Here is a 19,215-nt window from a genome sequence, read left to right as displayed (position 1 = left end):
ACCTGATGCAGGCCTTTTTATATTTAGGAAAAACTTTTGTAGCCCACCTTTGCGCATCTGTAACATATCAGGAAGCACTCATATATGGGTATCATTATAGACTTTCAGTGAAGAGTCCATGCTTTACTAGGCTGTAAGGACACGTGTGCTATGGTCTGAACAGCTGTGTCCCCCCCAAGTCCATATGTTGAATCCTAACCCCCAAGGTGATGGTATTGGAGGAGGTGGACCCTTCCGGAGATGATGAGGTCCCAAAGGTGAAGCCTCCATGAATGAAATGAATGCCCTTACAAAAGAGACTCTGGAGAGCTCTCTGGCCCTCCCCACTATGTGAAGAATAAAATGAGAAGTCTGTGACCAGAAGAGGGCGCTCACATGGCCCGGCTGCCGCCTTGGTATTGGATGTCCACCCTCTAGAACAATGAGACATCAATTTCTGCTGTTTACAAGCTACCCAGTTTGTGGCATGTAGTTACACAGAGCCTGGGCAGACTAAGACAACTACTGATGTGTTCTGACGAAAAGTTGTTATTTCTTCAGACTATTCACTGCAAACTGAATTAAAAACTATTTTTAGGGGGCCAGGTCTTGTTGCTAACGTCCCAAGCAAGATGTCAGCCTTCAGATGAATACTCTCAGATACGTCTGCCACAGCGTCTATGTCCCAAGAGAGAGACGCAGCTACTCCTCACCACTGGAGATTCTCCAAGACCAGCAGAGGAATGATATACTTTGATCTAAAATGGGTGCTGATGCTCTTTTGTGCTTCTTCCCATCACCATTACAGGAGGATGGCCAGGTTAGTCCAAGGAGATGGACCAGGTTAGTCCAAGGAGCCACATGGAGACAGCCTGCCACTTGTCCTAGCCCTTGACAGAGTACAGAAATTATCAAGAAAACCAAGGGGACTTCAGACCCTGAACCAACACACATCCCAACAATTATGCTCATTATCTAACTTACTAAGGGCTCTGCCCTTTAACAAAAATAAAAAGTGTGTAGCATGCAACGGGTCTAAAAAAAATAATTTCTGACTCTAAAGGAATTGGGAGACCCCGAGATTTTAGCTAATTTCCAACACTGTACATTCTTTCTCCTGTGTTTCAAAGCTTTTCTTACTCTAATCTGCTTTCAAAGTTCATTGAAGGATCCCTCCAGTTTATGCCTACTTTTCTGCTTGCTTTGCCTTCTTAAACAGTCCCTGTTCATATCTCACCTCAAGCATCATGGCCTCAGGAAGAATTCCCTAGCTGTAACTACCTCACCATCTGCCCCAAACTATAAGTTTCCTCTCATAATACCTACGTATCTTTTTTTCCCAGCACTAATCTCAATTTTACTATATAATCATTGGTGTCATTAGTCGATTAATTTCTTTCCCACTAGAATGAAAACTCCCCCAAAGTAAGGGGTGTGTCTAATTCTGCACATTATCATGTACAGGTTATCTGCCCCACACATAAGTACTTCGTAAAGCACATTACTTTTTGCTTTTCAATTTTGATACTTGCCCTTTGCAAGAACATTAAACATAAACCTGAGTATAATTTTTACAAGTCAATACATCTTAATCTATATTTAAAAAAATGGATTATAACAACTTAAATCTTGCTAAATGACGATAGACAGAAATAGGATTAAAAAGCTCAAAATAGGGGAGAAAGTTCAAATTATCTACTCAAGGAAAAAAATAGCATTTATCAGACCAGGGGTGTAAGTATTCCTCCTTCCTCCTCATTTAATACACAGAAGTCTTATTAAGGGTGCTGATGGATTTGATGGTTTATTTTATTCCTTTCAGAAAGCCTGGCACTTTCGTTAGAACAACTACTGAACCATGTAATTAGCCTGCACAAACTATTGCTGTGAATATTGCTTTAAATTGAAGTCACTTGAAAAACAGACTTGGAAATGGCTTTTCCACGCATGCAAGTTTTGTATTAATAAAGCTCACACAGGAGAGATAACAATGGAAAAACAGAATCTGAGACTTACTTTTGAAAATGTTGATTGGTGGAGAAAGGGATGGTTCCCTTGTGGGAGGGTGTTGGCAGAACTTTCCCAGAAATAACAATGATGATGATGGTCGAGGAAATATAAACAATCATCCTGAGAGGTGGGTGAATTCATCACACAGAAGCTCAGATATCCCAAAGAGGATTTTACCTTTGTGAGCACAGAAATAAAATCCAACGATGGTGAAGTCTCACAAATGTCAACGTAGTCCTTGAAGATACGGAAAAGACTGTTCACAAAACCAAAGCTTGTCTAGGGGCAGGGAGAAAGGAAAACAGAGTAGGCACACTTACAGGGGTAAGACATAAATATCCGGTGAGCTTCAAATTTTGTTCCTACAGATGCTTCCTATAGTTCCAATTTATTTCCCTGGCAAAATTTAAAGATTTATTTTCCTCTATTCTCTTATAAATGAATTCCGGTAGTATCTCTCTTCTCTTCCTTTTTAGAGGAAAGATAGCTTTTATTTATAATATATGTGATAAAGAACATTCATTTGAGACTAGTCATTTATGATGATGGAGCACTTAGTAACATGTTTTTCTCTTTCTCTGTATTCAACATTATTTATTGAGGAAACTCATGTACCCAACATTACTTATTGAGTTCTTCTATGCACGAGGCACTGTCTGAGGTCTTCTGGATAAAGCAGTAAATAAGATGGGTTCCTGAGTATACACTGCTGCTGCTAAGTCACTTCAGTCGTGTCCGACTCTGTGCGACCCCATAGATGACAGCCCACTAGGCTCCCCTGTCCCTGGGATTCTCCAGGCAAGAACACTGGAGTGGGTTGCCATTTCCTTCTCCAGTGCATGAGAGTGAAAAGAGAAAGTGAAGTCTCTCAGTTGAGCCCGACTCTTAGCGACCCCATGGACTGCAGCCTACCAGGCTCCTCTGTCCATGGGATTTTCCAGGCAAGAGTACTGGAGTGGGTTGCCATTACCTTCTCCAGAGTATACACTAGAAGTATATAATTCTAGAAAGTGTTCCAGAACTCGTATTCTAGAAAAAACATGGGACATTTCCTAAATTTTTGTGTCATTCTTGCACAGAATCCATGCTAATCTTTGTCTCATTCCAACTTTAGTACATGTGCTGCTGAACTAAGCATTATGATTATTTTCTTAAATAACCACAGAAGAACTTTTAAAAATGTTGTTGAAGGCTAACTGATGGCTGCAATCTATTGGAAAGATTGCCTTCTTATTAACCTGAACTCCCGACCATAAGATTACATGGAGAAGGAATATGGAAGAAACCATATTCTATATGCCAACATGGAATACAAACCACAAAAAGAGACAAGCATAAATTTTCATGGTGATTTTTAAAACATGGCTACTGGAATCTTCCTACTTTGGCTCACCTGACTTAGCTCCTCCAGGTTTGCAAAAAGTCTCCATAAATCCACATCCAGGAGATATTCATGAGTCTGTAGATATTTTAATGTATTCATGAAGATCTTAAAGAAATAAACACACATTACTTTTTGATTTTCAATTTTGATATTTGCCCTTTGCAAGAACATTAACCATAAACCTCCTGAGTATAATTTTACAAAACAACTTAGAGATCAGTATTTTCAATGGTGAGGAATTGCGCTAAACACAAATGATGACATTTACGCTCCAATAGAACATATGGGGAATGTGCTCTTCCATATGAAATAGTCGTTGCTGTGTGAGCCCTACCAACATTCCTGTAGAACATAATTTGTTCAAGCAGGTTTTCTCTCCTCCCAGTGCCAAAGAAATCTCCAAGGTTCTCTTCTTCCCAGCAGCACTTACTTGAGACCAAAACAACATTCATTCTAAGTTTTTATTTACTCCTTTCTCTGAAAAAGACTTAAATGTCCTTTACTTTCAGGAAATTGAAAAGAGAACTAATGAGTGAATATCTAATAACTGGTAAGATGTTTAGATTTGTATAAAGCCATTAAATATTAATGAAAACATTAAGAGAGGCTTTATGTTACTGTTACTTGATTTGATGTTTTCCTACAATAGGAAAACTACAGCAAGTCAAGAAAAAATTAAAATCCTCACAGATAACCTGTCCCTCATTCAATAAACTAAAGACAGATCAATTTATTGAAACAGGAATACTCTGTATCAATATGATGAAGCATTTGGAGGGACCAAATAAGTCACGAATTACAGATATGAAAAGACTGGGCTTTAGATCACCAACGTTTTCCAATTCCTATATTACTTAATCAATGCAGTAAATGGTTCTTGAACTTGCATCAGAATCATTTAGAGGCCTTGTTAAACCAGAGATTAGCAGGCCCTACCCCAAACCTTTGTGATTCAGTAGGTCTCTGATGAGATTTGAGAATATGGATTTCTAACAAGTTCCCAAGTGATTCTGATGCTGCTGGTTCAGGGACTACACTTTGAGAACCACTGATTTACAGCTTCCTGCAATCTAGGCAGCACCAGTTGTCTGGAAGTCTGTCAATATCTAAGCATTTAAAACACATAGCAGTAAGAAACAGAAATCATGACTTTAGATAAATTGGAGATATTTAGAAGAAATCATCTTTGTACTATAAGATTCTTTGCTTTAACTGTTTACAATAGCCAAGACATGGAAGCAACCTAGATGTCCATTGGCAGACGAATGGATAAGAAAGCTGTGGTACATATACACAATGGAGTATTACTCAGCTATTAAAAAGAATGCCTTTGAATCGGTTCTAATGAGGTGGATGAAACTGGAGCCTATTACACAGAGCGAAGTAAATCAGAAAGAAAAATACCAATACAGTATACTAACGCACATATATGGAATTTAGAAAGATGGTAATGATGACCCTATATGTGAGACAGCAACAGAGACACATATGTAAAGAACAGACTTTTGGACTCTGTGGGAGAATAACATTGAAACACGTGTATTATCATATGTGAAATAGATCGCCAGTCCAGGTTTGATGCACGAGACAGGGTGCTCGGGGCTGGTGCACTGGGATGACCCTGAGGGATGGGATGGGGAGGGAGGTTTAGGATGGGGAACACATGTACACCCATGGCTGATTCATGTTAATGTATGGCAAAACCCACCACAATATTATAATTAGCCTCCAATTAAAATAAATTAAAAAAATTACTTGCTTTATAGAATTTTTTGCCATTTAAGAAAAATATTGAGTCTTTCAGTGAATTTGAGTTACAAAATTCCAATTTACAAGCAACTATGGGAAATTTATATTGATTGTGTAAAGGTACGTACTTATATACTCTCAATACCAGGGAGGGGGGTTGAAAATAAACACTAATTGAGCTTCTTTTAGGCAGAAAATGCTAATTTGAAAAGCTTATGTAGCTGCCAGTGGGACGGGAAGTTCCGTTCTGTTTATTAGGGCAAAGGAAGGCAGTGGAGCTCACGAGGTGAGTGCCTCGCAGGGAACACCTATTGGCTCCCACTCAGCCCCAGTGCCCCCCTCTCCCCAACATTACCCCAGCTGTCAGCTCAGTGTCTGCCCGTCCTTGTTCCTTGAATGTGGACAATGAGCACCCTCCTTAGACAGTGAGCACCCTCCTTCCTTAACACGGTAGCTGATTCAATAGCATGCATGTGACTTAAACCAGTCCAAACTGCACGGCAATCAGGACTCTGGCTATGAATGTTAAGAAAAGGTGTCTGCCTCTTTCTCTCCCTCCCTCCCCTGTCTATTTCTTACTCTCTCCAGGGCCTCAAGGACAACAGCCACTCTGTGACTATAACAGAAGCTGGCCATAGGATGAAGCACAGACCATGGAAGGCAGGGATGAGAGACGAAAAGAAATTCTGTCCTTGATTTTGAGCCCCTTGATCAAACCAACCTTGTATTTTCTCTCACCTCTGGGCTTTATGGTTTACATGGGTCAATAATATACTGTCTTACTTAACCAGTTTTCTGTATTCTAACTGAAACAATCTCCAAGTTTTAACTTTCTAAGTGTCTTTGCTGTTTACATTTTGCTGGTAAAGTACTTAGCAATGACTGACACAATAAACATTACTTACAGTAAACAACTAACATTTGGATAGCACTTGAGAGATTTCAAAGGAAACTAATCTGGTCATCACAATGATCATATGTTATGGTATTGTCATCCCTCTTGTAGCTTAGAGCAGGAATAACAAAAGACATGCTGTGGGATAAATCAGGTCTGCTACCCATTTCTGTAAATAAGATATTATTTTAAAACAGCCACACACATTTCTTTACAAATTATCTGTAGTTTCTTTTGTACTACAACAGAAGAGTTGAGTAGTTGAAATGGGAGACTAGAGTTTCTTAAGTTCAAAAGGCAAGTCAGAGGCAGACCTAGGACTTGAACTCATGTCTCCTAACACAGTGCCTTTTCCTGGGTATGAGAGATGCCAGGATTTGAAAGTGCTTATGGGCAGAGGCAACCTTGGGAGCAATGTAGTCCATCCTCCCCTGTGGTTTTAGAAACCATTTTCTCCCTTCCTATTCCTTGCCCTGTGGTTCTTCTACAAGGAGTTCTCTGCTCAGAGCCTCCCCAGATCAGGAGCACTGCACTGCACAACTTCAGGGGCACCATTTTCACGACAGACCCCATGAACACACTGTATAATCCAAGCCCCTTGTGTTACACATGGATGGCTGTCCTGGAAATCTGTGACTGTGGCTCCATAGCTGACAAAATGCCTGGCAGTGATCCTAAGGGAGTAAAAGAGCCCAAAGAGCAAGCTGACCAGAGATGGAATGGCTGCCTTGAGGGTGGCTGCGAGCTTCCTGACTTGAATAGTGTGTAAACACAGGGTGCCAATCAGGCAGAAGAGATTCACACATCACTTGGACAGCTGGAATAGTTTACTGAGAAGGTCTCACCCAATCCTCAGAGTCTATGTTTAAGAAAAGAATGAAGAGAAACCAAGTTGCAGACAATCAAAGATAAATAAAATCTCCTTAAGATCCTCTGAAAGAGGGGAGCATCCCACCTTTTTTCAGCATGGAAAAAAGAAACAAGTCCCCAAAGAACCAATGTTTTCCATTTAACAAAAATTAAAGCCAGCATTACCATCTTGAGAACTAATAAATGGTCCAAAAAATAAGTGCATTCACTTGTGAAGAGTTCCCACACAGCCTCTTGCTTTCTCAAGTCTAATTGATTAGTAGGAAGTTTCTGATGCATTTCCATGACTTCATTCCAGGTCTTATCCTGTATGTGGGAGAAAAAGAGAGAACAAAGCGTTTGCACCTTGATGAGTTGACCTGTTGTCCTTTCTTGGACTTGTAGTGCAGCAGAAACAAGCAATCTCCCAAATCATGATTTCCCATTGCAAGCCCCAGGCACCCCTCTGGATGAAAGTGAAAAAGTGAAAGTATTAGTTGCTCAGTCCTGTCTGACCTATTGGGACCCCATGGACTGCAGTCTACCAGCTTCCTATGACCATGAAATTCTCCAACTGGAGTGGGCAGACATTCCCTTCATCAGGGGATCTTTTCAACTCAGGGGTTATTCTTCCTGATCCAGGGGCTGAACCTGGGTCTCCTGCATTGCAGGCAGATTGTTTACTGTCTGAGTCACCAGGAAGTCCATCCCTCTGGGTAGGTAGGTGATGTCGCTCAGTCGTGTCCGACTCTTCGCGACCCCGTGGACTGTAGCCTACCAGGCTTCTCTGTCCATGGGATTCTCAGTAGAGTTACCCAAACCACAGTTCTCTCTGCATGACTTTGGGATTTCTCCCATGCATGGGATGGACATGTTATTTACAATTTAAAAAGAATCCCAAACCCAGAACAGGGAAATCTGATCCAGGTTCCACGAGTAACACTTGCTGAAATTAACTACAGAAGAATCATGAAATGAGAGTTTAAAAAAACCATCAGAAATTATGTTATAAAAACCAGCTTATTTTTCAAATGAGGAAATGAAGGCCTAGTGAGGAGAAGAGTTGTAACAATTATTAACATTTATATACGACTTCTTGGTATACAAAAAATTCTCATGTCCATTACTTAAGATAAAATGACTTTCCCAAGGTTTCAATGTGCTTTAGAGAGAGCAGACCTTTCTACCCCGGTCTGGGCTTCTCTCCTGCACTTTGCTCTTATTATGAACTATGCAATAATCTAACATCTTATCACAGTGATGAAAACAAAAAAAGAAGCCACACAGAAAACAAATCAGGAGATACCTTCAGGGTGTGGAACTCATAGTCCCTGAAGTCTGTAATCTTCAAAGAGGACAGGCAGTCTTCCAGATCAGATATATGCTTGTTCTTGTCTTTGCCCTGCTAAGAGATTTTAAGAACAGGATTTTCAAACTTGGAATTCTTTTAGTGATACGCCTCTGGTAGCCTCAGCATCTTTGTTTCACGGTCCCACATGCAGGAGATCAGGCTGCACATTTTGTCTATGAACCACTAACAGGTGAAAAACCATTTCTGAGCCAGAGTCTGACAAACAGGAGGTCAGAATGCCAGACATGGAGGAGAAAGGCTGGTGAACATAGCTTATCCAAACCTCTCATTTTACTAATTAAAAAAAAAAAAAAAGCCAGAGCCATAAAAGCAGAACAGTCATAAGGCAACCAGATGATTTCTGTCTAGTGTGCACCCTGCAAAAGTTAGTCCTTCACAGTCTAACTTTTTTGATGGACTTTACCATCAGAAGGGGCCTTGAAGATCTTAGTTCAACCCCTCATTTAGCAGATGACTAAATAAAGTCCAGAGTATTAAAGGAATTTCCCAATACAGTAATTCTCAGCTGGAGAATACCAGGATATGCTAGAAACTCGAGTTTCCTTAGATTGGAATACCTACTTATTTTTGTTATAATTCTTATTTTAAATAATATTAGTTAAAAGAATCAGGTTCAAAGGTAATATATGGTTGCTGCAGAAAACCTGAGAAACAAAACCACAAAGAAAAGCAAAGTTACCTGTAATGTCTACTGGCTCCCCCCACCCCCAGATAATTATTGAAAACATTTTTCTTATTGTATTTATAATTATTTTTTAATGGTATCACATTCATATATCCTTTTGAAACTTACTCTATTGTGACTTTTTAATTTTTCTGACTCATTCACTATTCTCTTGCAACATCATGAATTACTCATTTTAAGAGTTCATTCTAGCCAACTAAACCAGGAAGAAGCTATCAAATAACAATGTGAGGCTTTCTAAAGTCAACTTGGCTGCCTTTCAGATGAATGTTTATCACAAACAACATTTTAACTTGCTGTATTGCTTCAGGGTGCATGATGCTGGCCTGGATCTAAGCAGTTTGGTGGACATCATTTAACTTCAGGTAAAGGAGCCAGAGAAGGAAGGCTTATCTTCTATGTGGGGACGTAGCTCCCTGTATGTCAGAAAGACAACCCTGTAATAATTTCAGAAAGTGCTAAAGGGCCATGGCTGAATTCTCTGCTAAGGTTATGGGACCAAAAGAAAAAACTTATTAGAGACTTATTAACTTCATAGTAGCAGAGAAATCTTGGAGCTGGTTGGGGACCTCCTACAGCAACTGGGACATGTGCCTTTTGCTGATGTCTGAAACCATAGTGACTGCATGTTGTGGAAATTAAAAATCACCAGTCAGTTGGAAAATAAGGAAGCTGAGGCAATGGGAGATGCATTGGACATGGGGAAAGTGGGCGCCAGCCCTCTACCTTGAAGAACACTCACTGTGGCTTTCTAAGGATCTGACCAACCTCCTGACCAAAGTGCTTGCTGGATATGATTGTGAGAAGGGAAGGGACAGTCCTCTTAAAGGAAACATTAACTCTTTAGAGTTACAGACCCATGGCTGGAAGTGGTGCTCCTTCCACTACGGTGGCACTGGCTTCTGGTGGAGAGGCAATGAGAAGTTGTGAAGGGTATTTGAGAGAATATAGAAGGTAAAGAAATTAAGTCAAGGTTAATTCTCAGGGCTCGAATTTAATAACTAAGAGGTGGGGGGACTTTCAAGATGGAGGAGGAATAAGACGGGGAGATCAACTTCCTCTCCACAAATACATCAAAAATACATCTGCATGTGGATCAATTCATACAGAATACATCCTGAATGCTGGCAGAAGATCCTTGACTTCCAAAAAGGCAAGCCAATCTTCTCAGAATGAGGAGGGCAAAAGACAAAAAGATTTGAAAAAAAAAAAAAGGATTTTGGGACAGGGACCAGCACCCTGGGGAGGGAGTTGTGAAGGAGGAAAAGTTCCAACACATTCAGAAACCCCCTCACGGGTGAGGACAAGGGGGAGTTTTGGAACATCAGAGCGGAACGAAGCAACAGGTGCTCAGCAGGCAAAACAGAGAGAATTCACCACAGAGTTCGTTGCCAAACAGCACTTCCCAGCTGAGAAGTGGCTTGCACTCACGCCCACTGCTGCGAGTCGGGGCTGGGTGCTCAGGCTTCAGGAGCAGGACCCCAGGAAGAGCACCAGCGTTGACTGCTCTGAAGATATTCTGAGAAGGCTAGTATGACACAGCTGAGGGAGTCCAGGGAAAAGACCGGGCCTCTCAGAGAGGCAAGCGACTGTTGCAGCAGGGAGCCTCTAACTCCCTGCTTTGGCGGATTGCAGGAACTCACCTTCAAAAATGCCATAGGTGGGATGAGCAACAGCTGTGAATTGCCCAACCCCAGTGGGAGATGTACACAGAAGAACTGTACAAAAAAGGTCTTAATGACCCAGATAACCATGATGGTGTAATCACTCCCCGACAGCCAGATATCCTAGAGTGTGAAGTCAAATGGGCCTTAGGAAGCATTATTACGAACAAAGACAGTGGAAGTGATGGAATTTCAACTGGGCTATTTCAAATCCTAAAAGATGATGCTGTTAAAGTGCTGTGCTCAATATGCCAAAAATTTGGGAAACTCAGCAATGGCCAAAGGACTGGAAAAGGTCACTCTTCATTCCAATCCCAAAGAAGGGCAATGAAAAGAATATTCAAACTACCATACAATTGCACTCATTTCACTTGCCAGCAATGTAATGCTCAAAATCCTTCAGGCTAGACTTCAACAATACGTGAACCAAGACCTTCCAGAAGTACAACCTGTATTTAGAAAAGGCAGAGTAATCAGAGATCAATTTACCAACATTTGTTGGATCGTAGAAAAAGCAAAGGAATTCCAAAAACATCTACTTCTGCTTCACTGACTATGCTACAGCTTTTGGTTGTGTAGATTACAACAAACCATGGAAAAGTCTTAGAGATGGAAATACCAGACCATCTAATCTGCCTCCTGAGAAACTTGTATGCAGGACAGGAAGCAACAGTTAGAATTGGACATGGTTATTTAGCTTATAAGCAGAGTACATTATGCAAAATGCCAGGCTGGATGAAGCTCAAACTGGAATAAAGACTGCTGGGAGAAATATCAACAACCTCAGATATGCAGATGATACCCCTCTAATGGGAGAAACTGAAGAGGAACTCAAGAACCTCTTGATGAGGGTGAAAGAGGAGAGTGAAAAACTGGCTTGAAATTCAACATTCAAAAAACTAAGATAATGGCATCCAGTCCCATCACTTCATGGCAAATAGATAAGGAAACAATGGAAACAGTGACAGACGGGGCGTGGGCTCCAAAATTACTGCAGATGGTGACTGCAACCATGAAATTAAAACACACTTGCTCCTTGGAAGAAAAGCTATGACAAATCTAGACAGTATATTCAAAAGCAGAGACATCACTTGGTTGACACAAGTCCATATGGTCAAAGCTATGGTTTTTCTAGTCTTCATATATGGATGTGAGAGTTGAACCATAAAGAAGGCTGAACACCCAAGAATTGATGCTTTTGAATTGTGGTGTTGGAGAAGACACTTGAGAGTCCCTTGGACAGCAAGGAGATCCAACCAGTCAATCCTACAGAAAATTAACACTGAATATTCACTGAAAGGACTGATGCTGAAGCTCCAATACTTTGGCTACTTGATGTGAAAAGCCATCTCACTGGAAAAGACCCTGATGCTCGGAAAGATTGAGGGCAAGAGGAGAAGGGGGTGACAGAGGATGAGATAGTTAGATGGCATTACCGACTCTATGAACATGAGTTTGAGCAAACTTGGGGAGACAGTGAAGGACAGGAAAGCCTTGTGTGCTGCAGTTAATGGGGTGGCAAAGAGTTGGACACAACTTAGTGACCGAACAAGAGGCAGATATGCCTGGGCAAAGCCACCACCTATGCCAGTGAGCACCAGTAGCAGAACTAGACGCAACTGCAGTTTAAGATCCCAGAGTGGGGAAGGCAAGCCAACTGGTCACTTCCAAAGCCAAGAAGAAGGCCTGAGGCAGGGGACAAAACACTGCTGCTGCGGCCCCAACTCCAGAGGTAGCAGCCATCATCAGGCTGCGAGCCGGCACAGGTTGCAACCCATACCTTCCTGGGAGCCTATGCAACTTAGCTCTATCGAGAGACACAAGACCAGGGGCCAATCCCTCTGGGAGAGGGCACGGCCCACCTCAGACTGTGGAAACCTCCCTTAGGCCTTGGCTGCAGTAGGCACACCCCATTTGAGGCTTCCAAAGCCCTTCTTCTTCCCAGCCCGACTGAGCAAGTGAGTCTTAATGAGCTGCTACTTCTGCCCCCTCTGGTCTAGGTGGGGAAGACACTTGAGAGTGGCCTACAAACAGAGGTGGGCCCCAAACCAAAGTGGAGCACCAGATTCAATCTCTGCAATTAGCCTGAGGCTCTGGACTTTGGGGGCAATTGTGGATTTGGGGAGCAAGTACAGGAGACAGTAAGGCCAGATCTGAGTCTGAGCTGACCCCACAGCATCCACAGCAGGTTCAGAGACTTTCCTAGGAACACTGGAGGACTTTCTGAGTAAGCAGACTGGGGCACACCGTATGCAGAGGACAATGGAGGCCTCAGGAGGACATTCTTCTTAGACCACTCTCTCCTGCATTGTAATGCTGTTCCTCATTATTCCTTTAATTTTTACTTTTTAACCTAGTTTTTCCTTTTTAAAAAGCATCTTATTTTAAAATAAACTTACTTTACTTTTTTCCTATTTTTACAGTACTCTTTAGTTATCCTGCATTTCCTCCCGTACTTTTGATTTTGTCTTTTTGCTGGTCTAGTTTTTTGTATTCATTTTCATTTATAGGTTTCTTTACTGGCCTGACTGCTCTCTTCGTTTTTGATTCCTGTTTTCATTCTTTCTTCTCTGTTTTCTCTCTTCTCTTCACAAGTCTGTGAGTTCCTTTGGGTGTTCTTGGTTGGTGAGTGCTGCTTTCACCAACTGTCGTGGAGTTTTGTTCTCTGTGTGGCCTGTGAAGTCTTGGTGCTACAGTAAGAGGTCACGCTTGGATCTCCAAGTTGGAAGACCCAAGTCCAGGACTTTGGACCACCAGAGAATCCCCAACTCCATGAGACATTATTTGGCAAGAGTTCTCCCAAAGGCCTTTATCTCAATATTAAGACCAGGTCCCACCCAAAAGCCAGTAAGCTTCAGTACCAGACGCCTCATGCCAACCCTTCAGCAAAACAGGAACATAACCCTGCCCGTTAGCAGACAGGCTGCCAAAAGCCACACCAAGCCCAGAGACACCCCAAACACACTGCTGGACAAAACATTGCCCTTCAGAGACAAGATTCAGTTCCATCCACCAGATCACAGGTACAAGTCACCTCGATCAGGAAACCTTCACAAGGCACTGGTCCAATATCACCCACTGGGGGTAGGTTCCACAAATAGGAACTATGACCTTCCAGCCTGCAGAAAGGAGACTCCAAACACGGTAAATTACACAAAATAAAAAGAGAAACATGCAGCAGATGAAGGAACACGGTAAAAACCCCCACAAGACCAAACAAATGAAGAGGAAATGGGCAGTCTACCTGAGAAACAATTCATAGTAATGATAGTAAAGATGACCTCAAATCTTGAAAATAAAATGGAGGCACAGATAAATAGAATGAAGGCATAGATCAAGAAGATATTAGAAATGTTTAACAAGGACCTTCAATGAGAAGAACAATAAGAAAGTCTTCTTAAGGGAACAATGCAAAGAAAGAGGGGAAGACAATCGAATGGGAAAGACTAGAGATCTCCTCAAGAAATTAGAGATACCAAGGGAATATTTCATGCAAAGATGGGCACAATAAAGGACAGAAATGGGATGGAACTAATAGAAGCAGAAGATTTTAAGAAGAAGGGCCAAGAATACACAGAAGAACCATACAAAAAAGGTCTTAATGACCCAGATAACCACGATGGTGTGGTCACTCACTTAGCCAGACATCCTAGAGTGTGAATTGAAGTAGGCTTTAGTAAGCTTTACTAGAAACAAAGCTAGTGGAGGTAACTGAATTCCAGCTGAGTTATTTCAAATGCTAAAAGATGATGCTATTAAAGTGCTGCACTCAATACGCCAGCAAATTTGGAAAACTCAGCAGTGGCCATAGTGCTGAAAAAGGTCAGTGTTCATTCCAATTCCAAAGAAGGACAATGTCAAAGAACGTTCAAACTACTGCACAATTCTTATTTCACATGCTAGTAAGGTACTGCTCAAAATCCTTCAAGCTAGGCTTCAACAGTATGTGAACTGAGAATTTCCAGAAATACAAGCTGGATTTAGGAAAGGCATAAGAATCAGATATCAAATTGCCAACATCCACTGGATCATAGAAAAAGCAAGGGACTTTCAGAAAAATATCTACTTCTGCTTTATTAACTATGCCACAGCCTTTAACTGTGTGGATCACAACAAACTGTGGAAAATTCTTCAAGAGATGGGAATACCAGAGCACCTGACCTGCCTCCTGAGAAATCTATAGGCAGGTCAAGAAGCAACAGTTAGAACTGGGCATGGAACAACAGACTGGTTCCAAACTGGGAAAGGAGCACGTCAAGGCTGTATACTGTCATCCTGCCTATTTAACTTCTATACAGAGTACATCATGCAAAATGCCAGGCTGGATGAAGCTCAAGTTGGAACCAAGAGTGCTGGGAGAAATATCAACAACCTTAGATATGAAGATGACACTAACCTAATAAGCAAAAATAGAAGAGGAACTCAAGAACCCCTTGATGAAAGTGAAAGAGGAGAATGAAAAAGCTGGCTTAAAACTCAACATTCAAAGAACTAAGATCACGGCATCCTGTCCCATCACTTCATGGCAAATAGATGGGGAAACAATGAAAGCAGTGACAGACTTTATTTTCTTGGGCTCCAAAATCACTGCAGCTGGTGACTGCAACCATGAAATTAAAAGATGTTTGCTCCTTGGAAGGAAAGCTATGACCAACCTAGACAGCATATTAAAAACCAGAGACATTACTTTTCCAACAAAGATTGGTATGGTCAAAGCTATGGTTTTTCCAATAGTCATTTATGTATGTGAGAGTTGGACCATAAAGAAGGCTGAGTGATGAAGAATTGATCTTTTGAACTGTGGTGCTGGAGGAGACTCTTGAGAGAGTCCCCTGGACTGCAAGGAAATCCAACCAGTCCATCCTGAGGGAGATCAGTCCTGGGTGTTCATTGGAAGGACTGATTCTGAAGCTGAAGTTCCAATACTTTGCCACTTGATTGGAAGAGCTGCCTCATTAGAAAAGACCCTCATGCTGGGAAAGATTGAAGGCAGGAGGATAAGGGAACAACAGAGGATGAGATGGTTGGATGACATCACTGACTCAATGGACATGAGTTTAAGCAAACTCTGGGAGATGGTGAAGGACAGGGAAGCCTGGCCTGCTGCAGTCCATGGGGTCACAAAGAATCAGACAAGACTGAGCAAATGAAGAATAACAACAGAAGAAAAAGAGGAAAACAAAGTGTCTGAGAAAATATTTGAGGAGACTGTAGTTGAAAACTTCCCTAACATTAGAAAGGAAGCAGCCACCCAAGTCCACGAAGCCCAGAGAGTCCCATACAGAATGAACTCAAACAGAAATATGCTAAGACATATTAATCAAACTAATGATAGTTAAATACAAAAAATATTAAAAGCAGCAAGGTAAAAGCAAAAAATAATATATAAGGGGATCCTCATAAGGCTGATCTTGCAACGTCATAAGGGTCTTGCAGGTCATAAGGGAATGGCAGGATATACTGAAAATGATGAAAGGAAAAAACTTACGACCAAGATTACTGTATCCAGCAAGGATCTCATTCAGTTTTAAAGGAAAAGTCAAAAGCTTTACAGATAAGCAAAAATTAAGAGAATTTGGCACCACCCAATTAGCTTTACAACAAATCTTAAAGGAGTTTCTCTAGACAGGAAACACAAAACAAAAAGCCTATAAAAACAAACCCAAAACAGAAAAAGTAAAAGGTAACAGGATCATACATATCAATAATTACCTTAAACGAAAATGGACTAAATGCTTCAACCAAAAGATACAGACTGGCTGAATGGATACAAAAACTAGACCCTTATATATTCTGTCTACAAGAGACCCACTTTAGAACTAGGGACACACACAGACCGAAAGTGAGGGACTGGAAAAAGGTATTCCACGCAGAGAGAAATCGGAAGAAAGAGGGAGTAGCAATACTCATATCAGATAAAACAGACTTCAAAACAAAGACCATTACAAGAGATAAGAAGGATACTACATAATGGTCAAGGGATCAACTGAGTAAGACATAAAAATTATAAATATATACGCAACCAACATAGGAGAACCTCAATACATAAGGAAAATGCTAACAATTATTAAAGGTGAAATTGACAGTAACACAATAATAGTGGGGGACTTTAACACCCCACTCACACCAATGAACAGATCATCCAGAGAGAAAATTAATAAGGAAACACAAGCTTTAAATGATATATTGGACCAACTGAACCTAATTGCTATCTACAGGGCATTTCAATCCAAAACAGTAGATTTCGCTTTTTTCCCCAAGTACATGTGGAACATTCACCTGGATAGATCACATCTTGGGTCATAAATAAAGCCTTGGTAAATTAAAAAAAAAACTGGAATGATTTCAAGCATCTTTTTTGACCACAATGCCGTAAGGCTGTGTTTATCAACTATAGGGGGAAAAAAACAAACAAACTTAAAAAACACAAACACATGGAGGCTAAACAACACGCTTTTGAATAACCAAGAGGTCACTGAAGAAATCAAAGAGGAACGACAAACTCAAAACCTATGGGATGCAGTAAAAGCAGTGCTAAGTGGGAAGTTTACAGCAATACAAGCCTACCTCGAGAAACAAGAGAAACACCCCCCAAAAAAAAAATTTAATCTTACAGCTAAAGCAACTAGAAAGAGAACAGAGAACCCAAAGGTAGTAGAAGGAAAGAAATCATAAAGATCAGAGCAGAAATAAGTGAAAAAAAAATGAAAGAGACAACAGCAAAGATCAATAAAACTAAAAGCTGGTTCTCTGAGAAGACAAAAATAATCGACAAACTATTAGCCAGACTCATCAAGAAAAAAAAGAACACTCAAATCAATAAAACTGGAAATAAAAAAGGAGAAGTTACAACAGACAATACAAAGATACAAAGCATCATAAGTGCAACTATATGACAATAAAATGGACAACCTGGTAGAAATGGACAAATTCTTAGAAAAGTATCATCTAACAAAACTAGGCCAGGAAGAAATAGAAAATAGGAACAGATCAATCACAAGCATGGACATAGAAATGGTAATCAAAAATTTTCCAACAAACTCACTCCCAGGACCAGATGGCTTCACAGGTGAATTCCACCAAAAGTTTAGAGAAGAGGTAACACCTATCTTGCCCAAACTCTTCCAGAAAATTGCAGAGGAAGGAAGACTCCGAAATTCATTCTATGAGGCCACCTTTACCCTCATACCAAAACCAGACAACAATAACACACACACAAAAAATTATATGCCAATATCACTGGTGAACACAGATGCAAAAATCCTCAACAAAATTCTAACAAAAAGACTCCAACAACACATTAAAAGGATCACGCATCATGATCAAGTGGGCTTTACCCCAGAGACGGAAGGATTCTTCAACATATGCAAATCAATCAATGTGATACACCAAACTGAAAGATAAAAACCATATGATCATCTCAATAGATGCAGAGAAAGCTTTCGATAAAATTCAACACTTTTTATCATTCAAAATTCAAAAATTTTATCATTTATGATAAAAATTCTCCAGAAAGTAGGCACAGATGGAACATACTTCAACATAATAAATGCCGTAAACAACAAACTCACAGAAAACATTCTTCTCAGTGGTGAAAAACTGAAAGCATTAACTCTAAGAACAGGAACAAGACAAGGGTGCCCACTCTAACCATTACTATTCGACACAGTTTTGGAAGTCCAAGCCACAGCAACCAAATAAAAGGAAAGAAAAGGAATGCAGACTGGAAAAGAAAAAGTAAAACTCTCACTGTTTTCAGATAACAGGATACTCTACATAGAAAGCCCTAAAGAGGCCATGAGAAAATTATTAGAGCTAATCAATGAATATAGTAAAGCTGCAGGATATAAAATTAATACACAGAAATCCTTTGCATTCCTTTACACTAACGATGAAAAATCGGAAAGAGAAATTAAGGAAACAATCCCATTCAACATTATAAGAAAAAGAGTACAATATCTAGGAATAAACCTATCTAAAGAGACAAAAGACCTCTATTGCAGAGAACTATAACGCGCTGATGAAAGAAATTAAACATAACACAGACGGAGAGATACACCGTGCTCTTGGATCGGAAGAATCAATACTGCAAAAATGACTATACTACCCAAAGCAAGGTACAGATTCAATACAGTCATTTTCAAACTACCAATGGTATTTTTCACAGAACTAGAACAAAACATTTCAGTCTGTAAGGAAACATGAAAGACTCTGAATAGCTAAAGCAATCTTGAGAAAGAAAAAACAGAACAAGAGGAATCAATCTTCCTGGCTTCAGACTACACTATGAAGCTACAGTCATCACGACAATATGGTACTGGCACAAAAACAGAAATATAGACCAATGGAACAAGATAAACAGCCCAGAAAGAAACCCACGCACCTAAGGGCACCTTATCTTTGACCAAAGAAGCAAGAATATATAATGGGGCAAAGAGAGCCTCTTCAGTAAGTGGTGCTAGGAAGACTGGACAGATATATGTAAAAGAATGAAAATAGAACACTTTCTAACATCTTACACAAAAATAAACTGGAAATGGATTAAGGACTTAAATGTAAGGCTAGAAACTATAAAGCTCTTAGAGGAAAACATAGGCAGTATACTCTTTGACATAAATCACAGCAAGA

General features: G+C 40.5%; 1 protein-coding gene and 1 non-coding gene across 3 annotated transcripts in view; both read right to left on the bottom strand.

Annotated features, from left to right (window-relative positions):
* PLEKHG7 (pleckstrin homology and RhoGEF domain containing G7) overlaps positions 1 to 19,215 on the bottom strand; it is a 90,304-nt gene that overhangs the window by 37,962 nt on the left and 33,127 nt on the right. For both annotated transcript variants that reach the window (XM_055396424.2, XM_055396425.2), the window contains exons 7-10: positions 8,173 to 8,271; positions 7,053 to 7,193; positions 3,383 to 3,478; positions 2,167 to 2,268 (exon numbers count right to left, since the gene is read on the bottom strand). In XM_055396424.2, coding sequence (XP_055252399.2) covers positions 2,167 to 2,268; positions 3,383 to 3,478; positions 7,053 to 7,193; positions 8,173 to 8,271 — 438 coding nt within the window. The remainder of the gene's footprint in view (positions 1 to 2,166; positions 2,269 to 3,382; positions 3,479 to 7,052; positions 7,194 to 8,172; positions 8,272 to 19,215) is intronic.
* Positions 3,024 to 3,127, bottom strand: LOC129537298 (U6 spliceosomal RNA). Its single transcript, XR_008681970.1, has one exon. It is a non-coding gene; the product is annotated as a U6 spliceosomal RNA (small nuclear RNA).

This window comes from Moschus berezovskii, chromosome 6, assembly GCF_049115385.1.
Source record: "Moschus berezovskii isolate FMDL1 chromosome 6, NW_MosBer_1.0, whole genome shotgun sequence".
NCBI classification, from domain to species: domain Eukaryota; kingdom Metazoa; phylum Chordata; class Mammalia; order Artiodactyla; family Moschidae; genus Moschus; species Moschus berezovskii.
The sequence above is the reverse complement of the archived record's forward strand: the minus strand, read 5'-3'. Positions and strand labels throughout refer to the sequence as shown.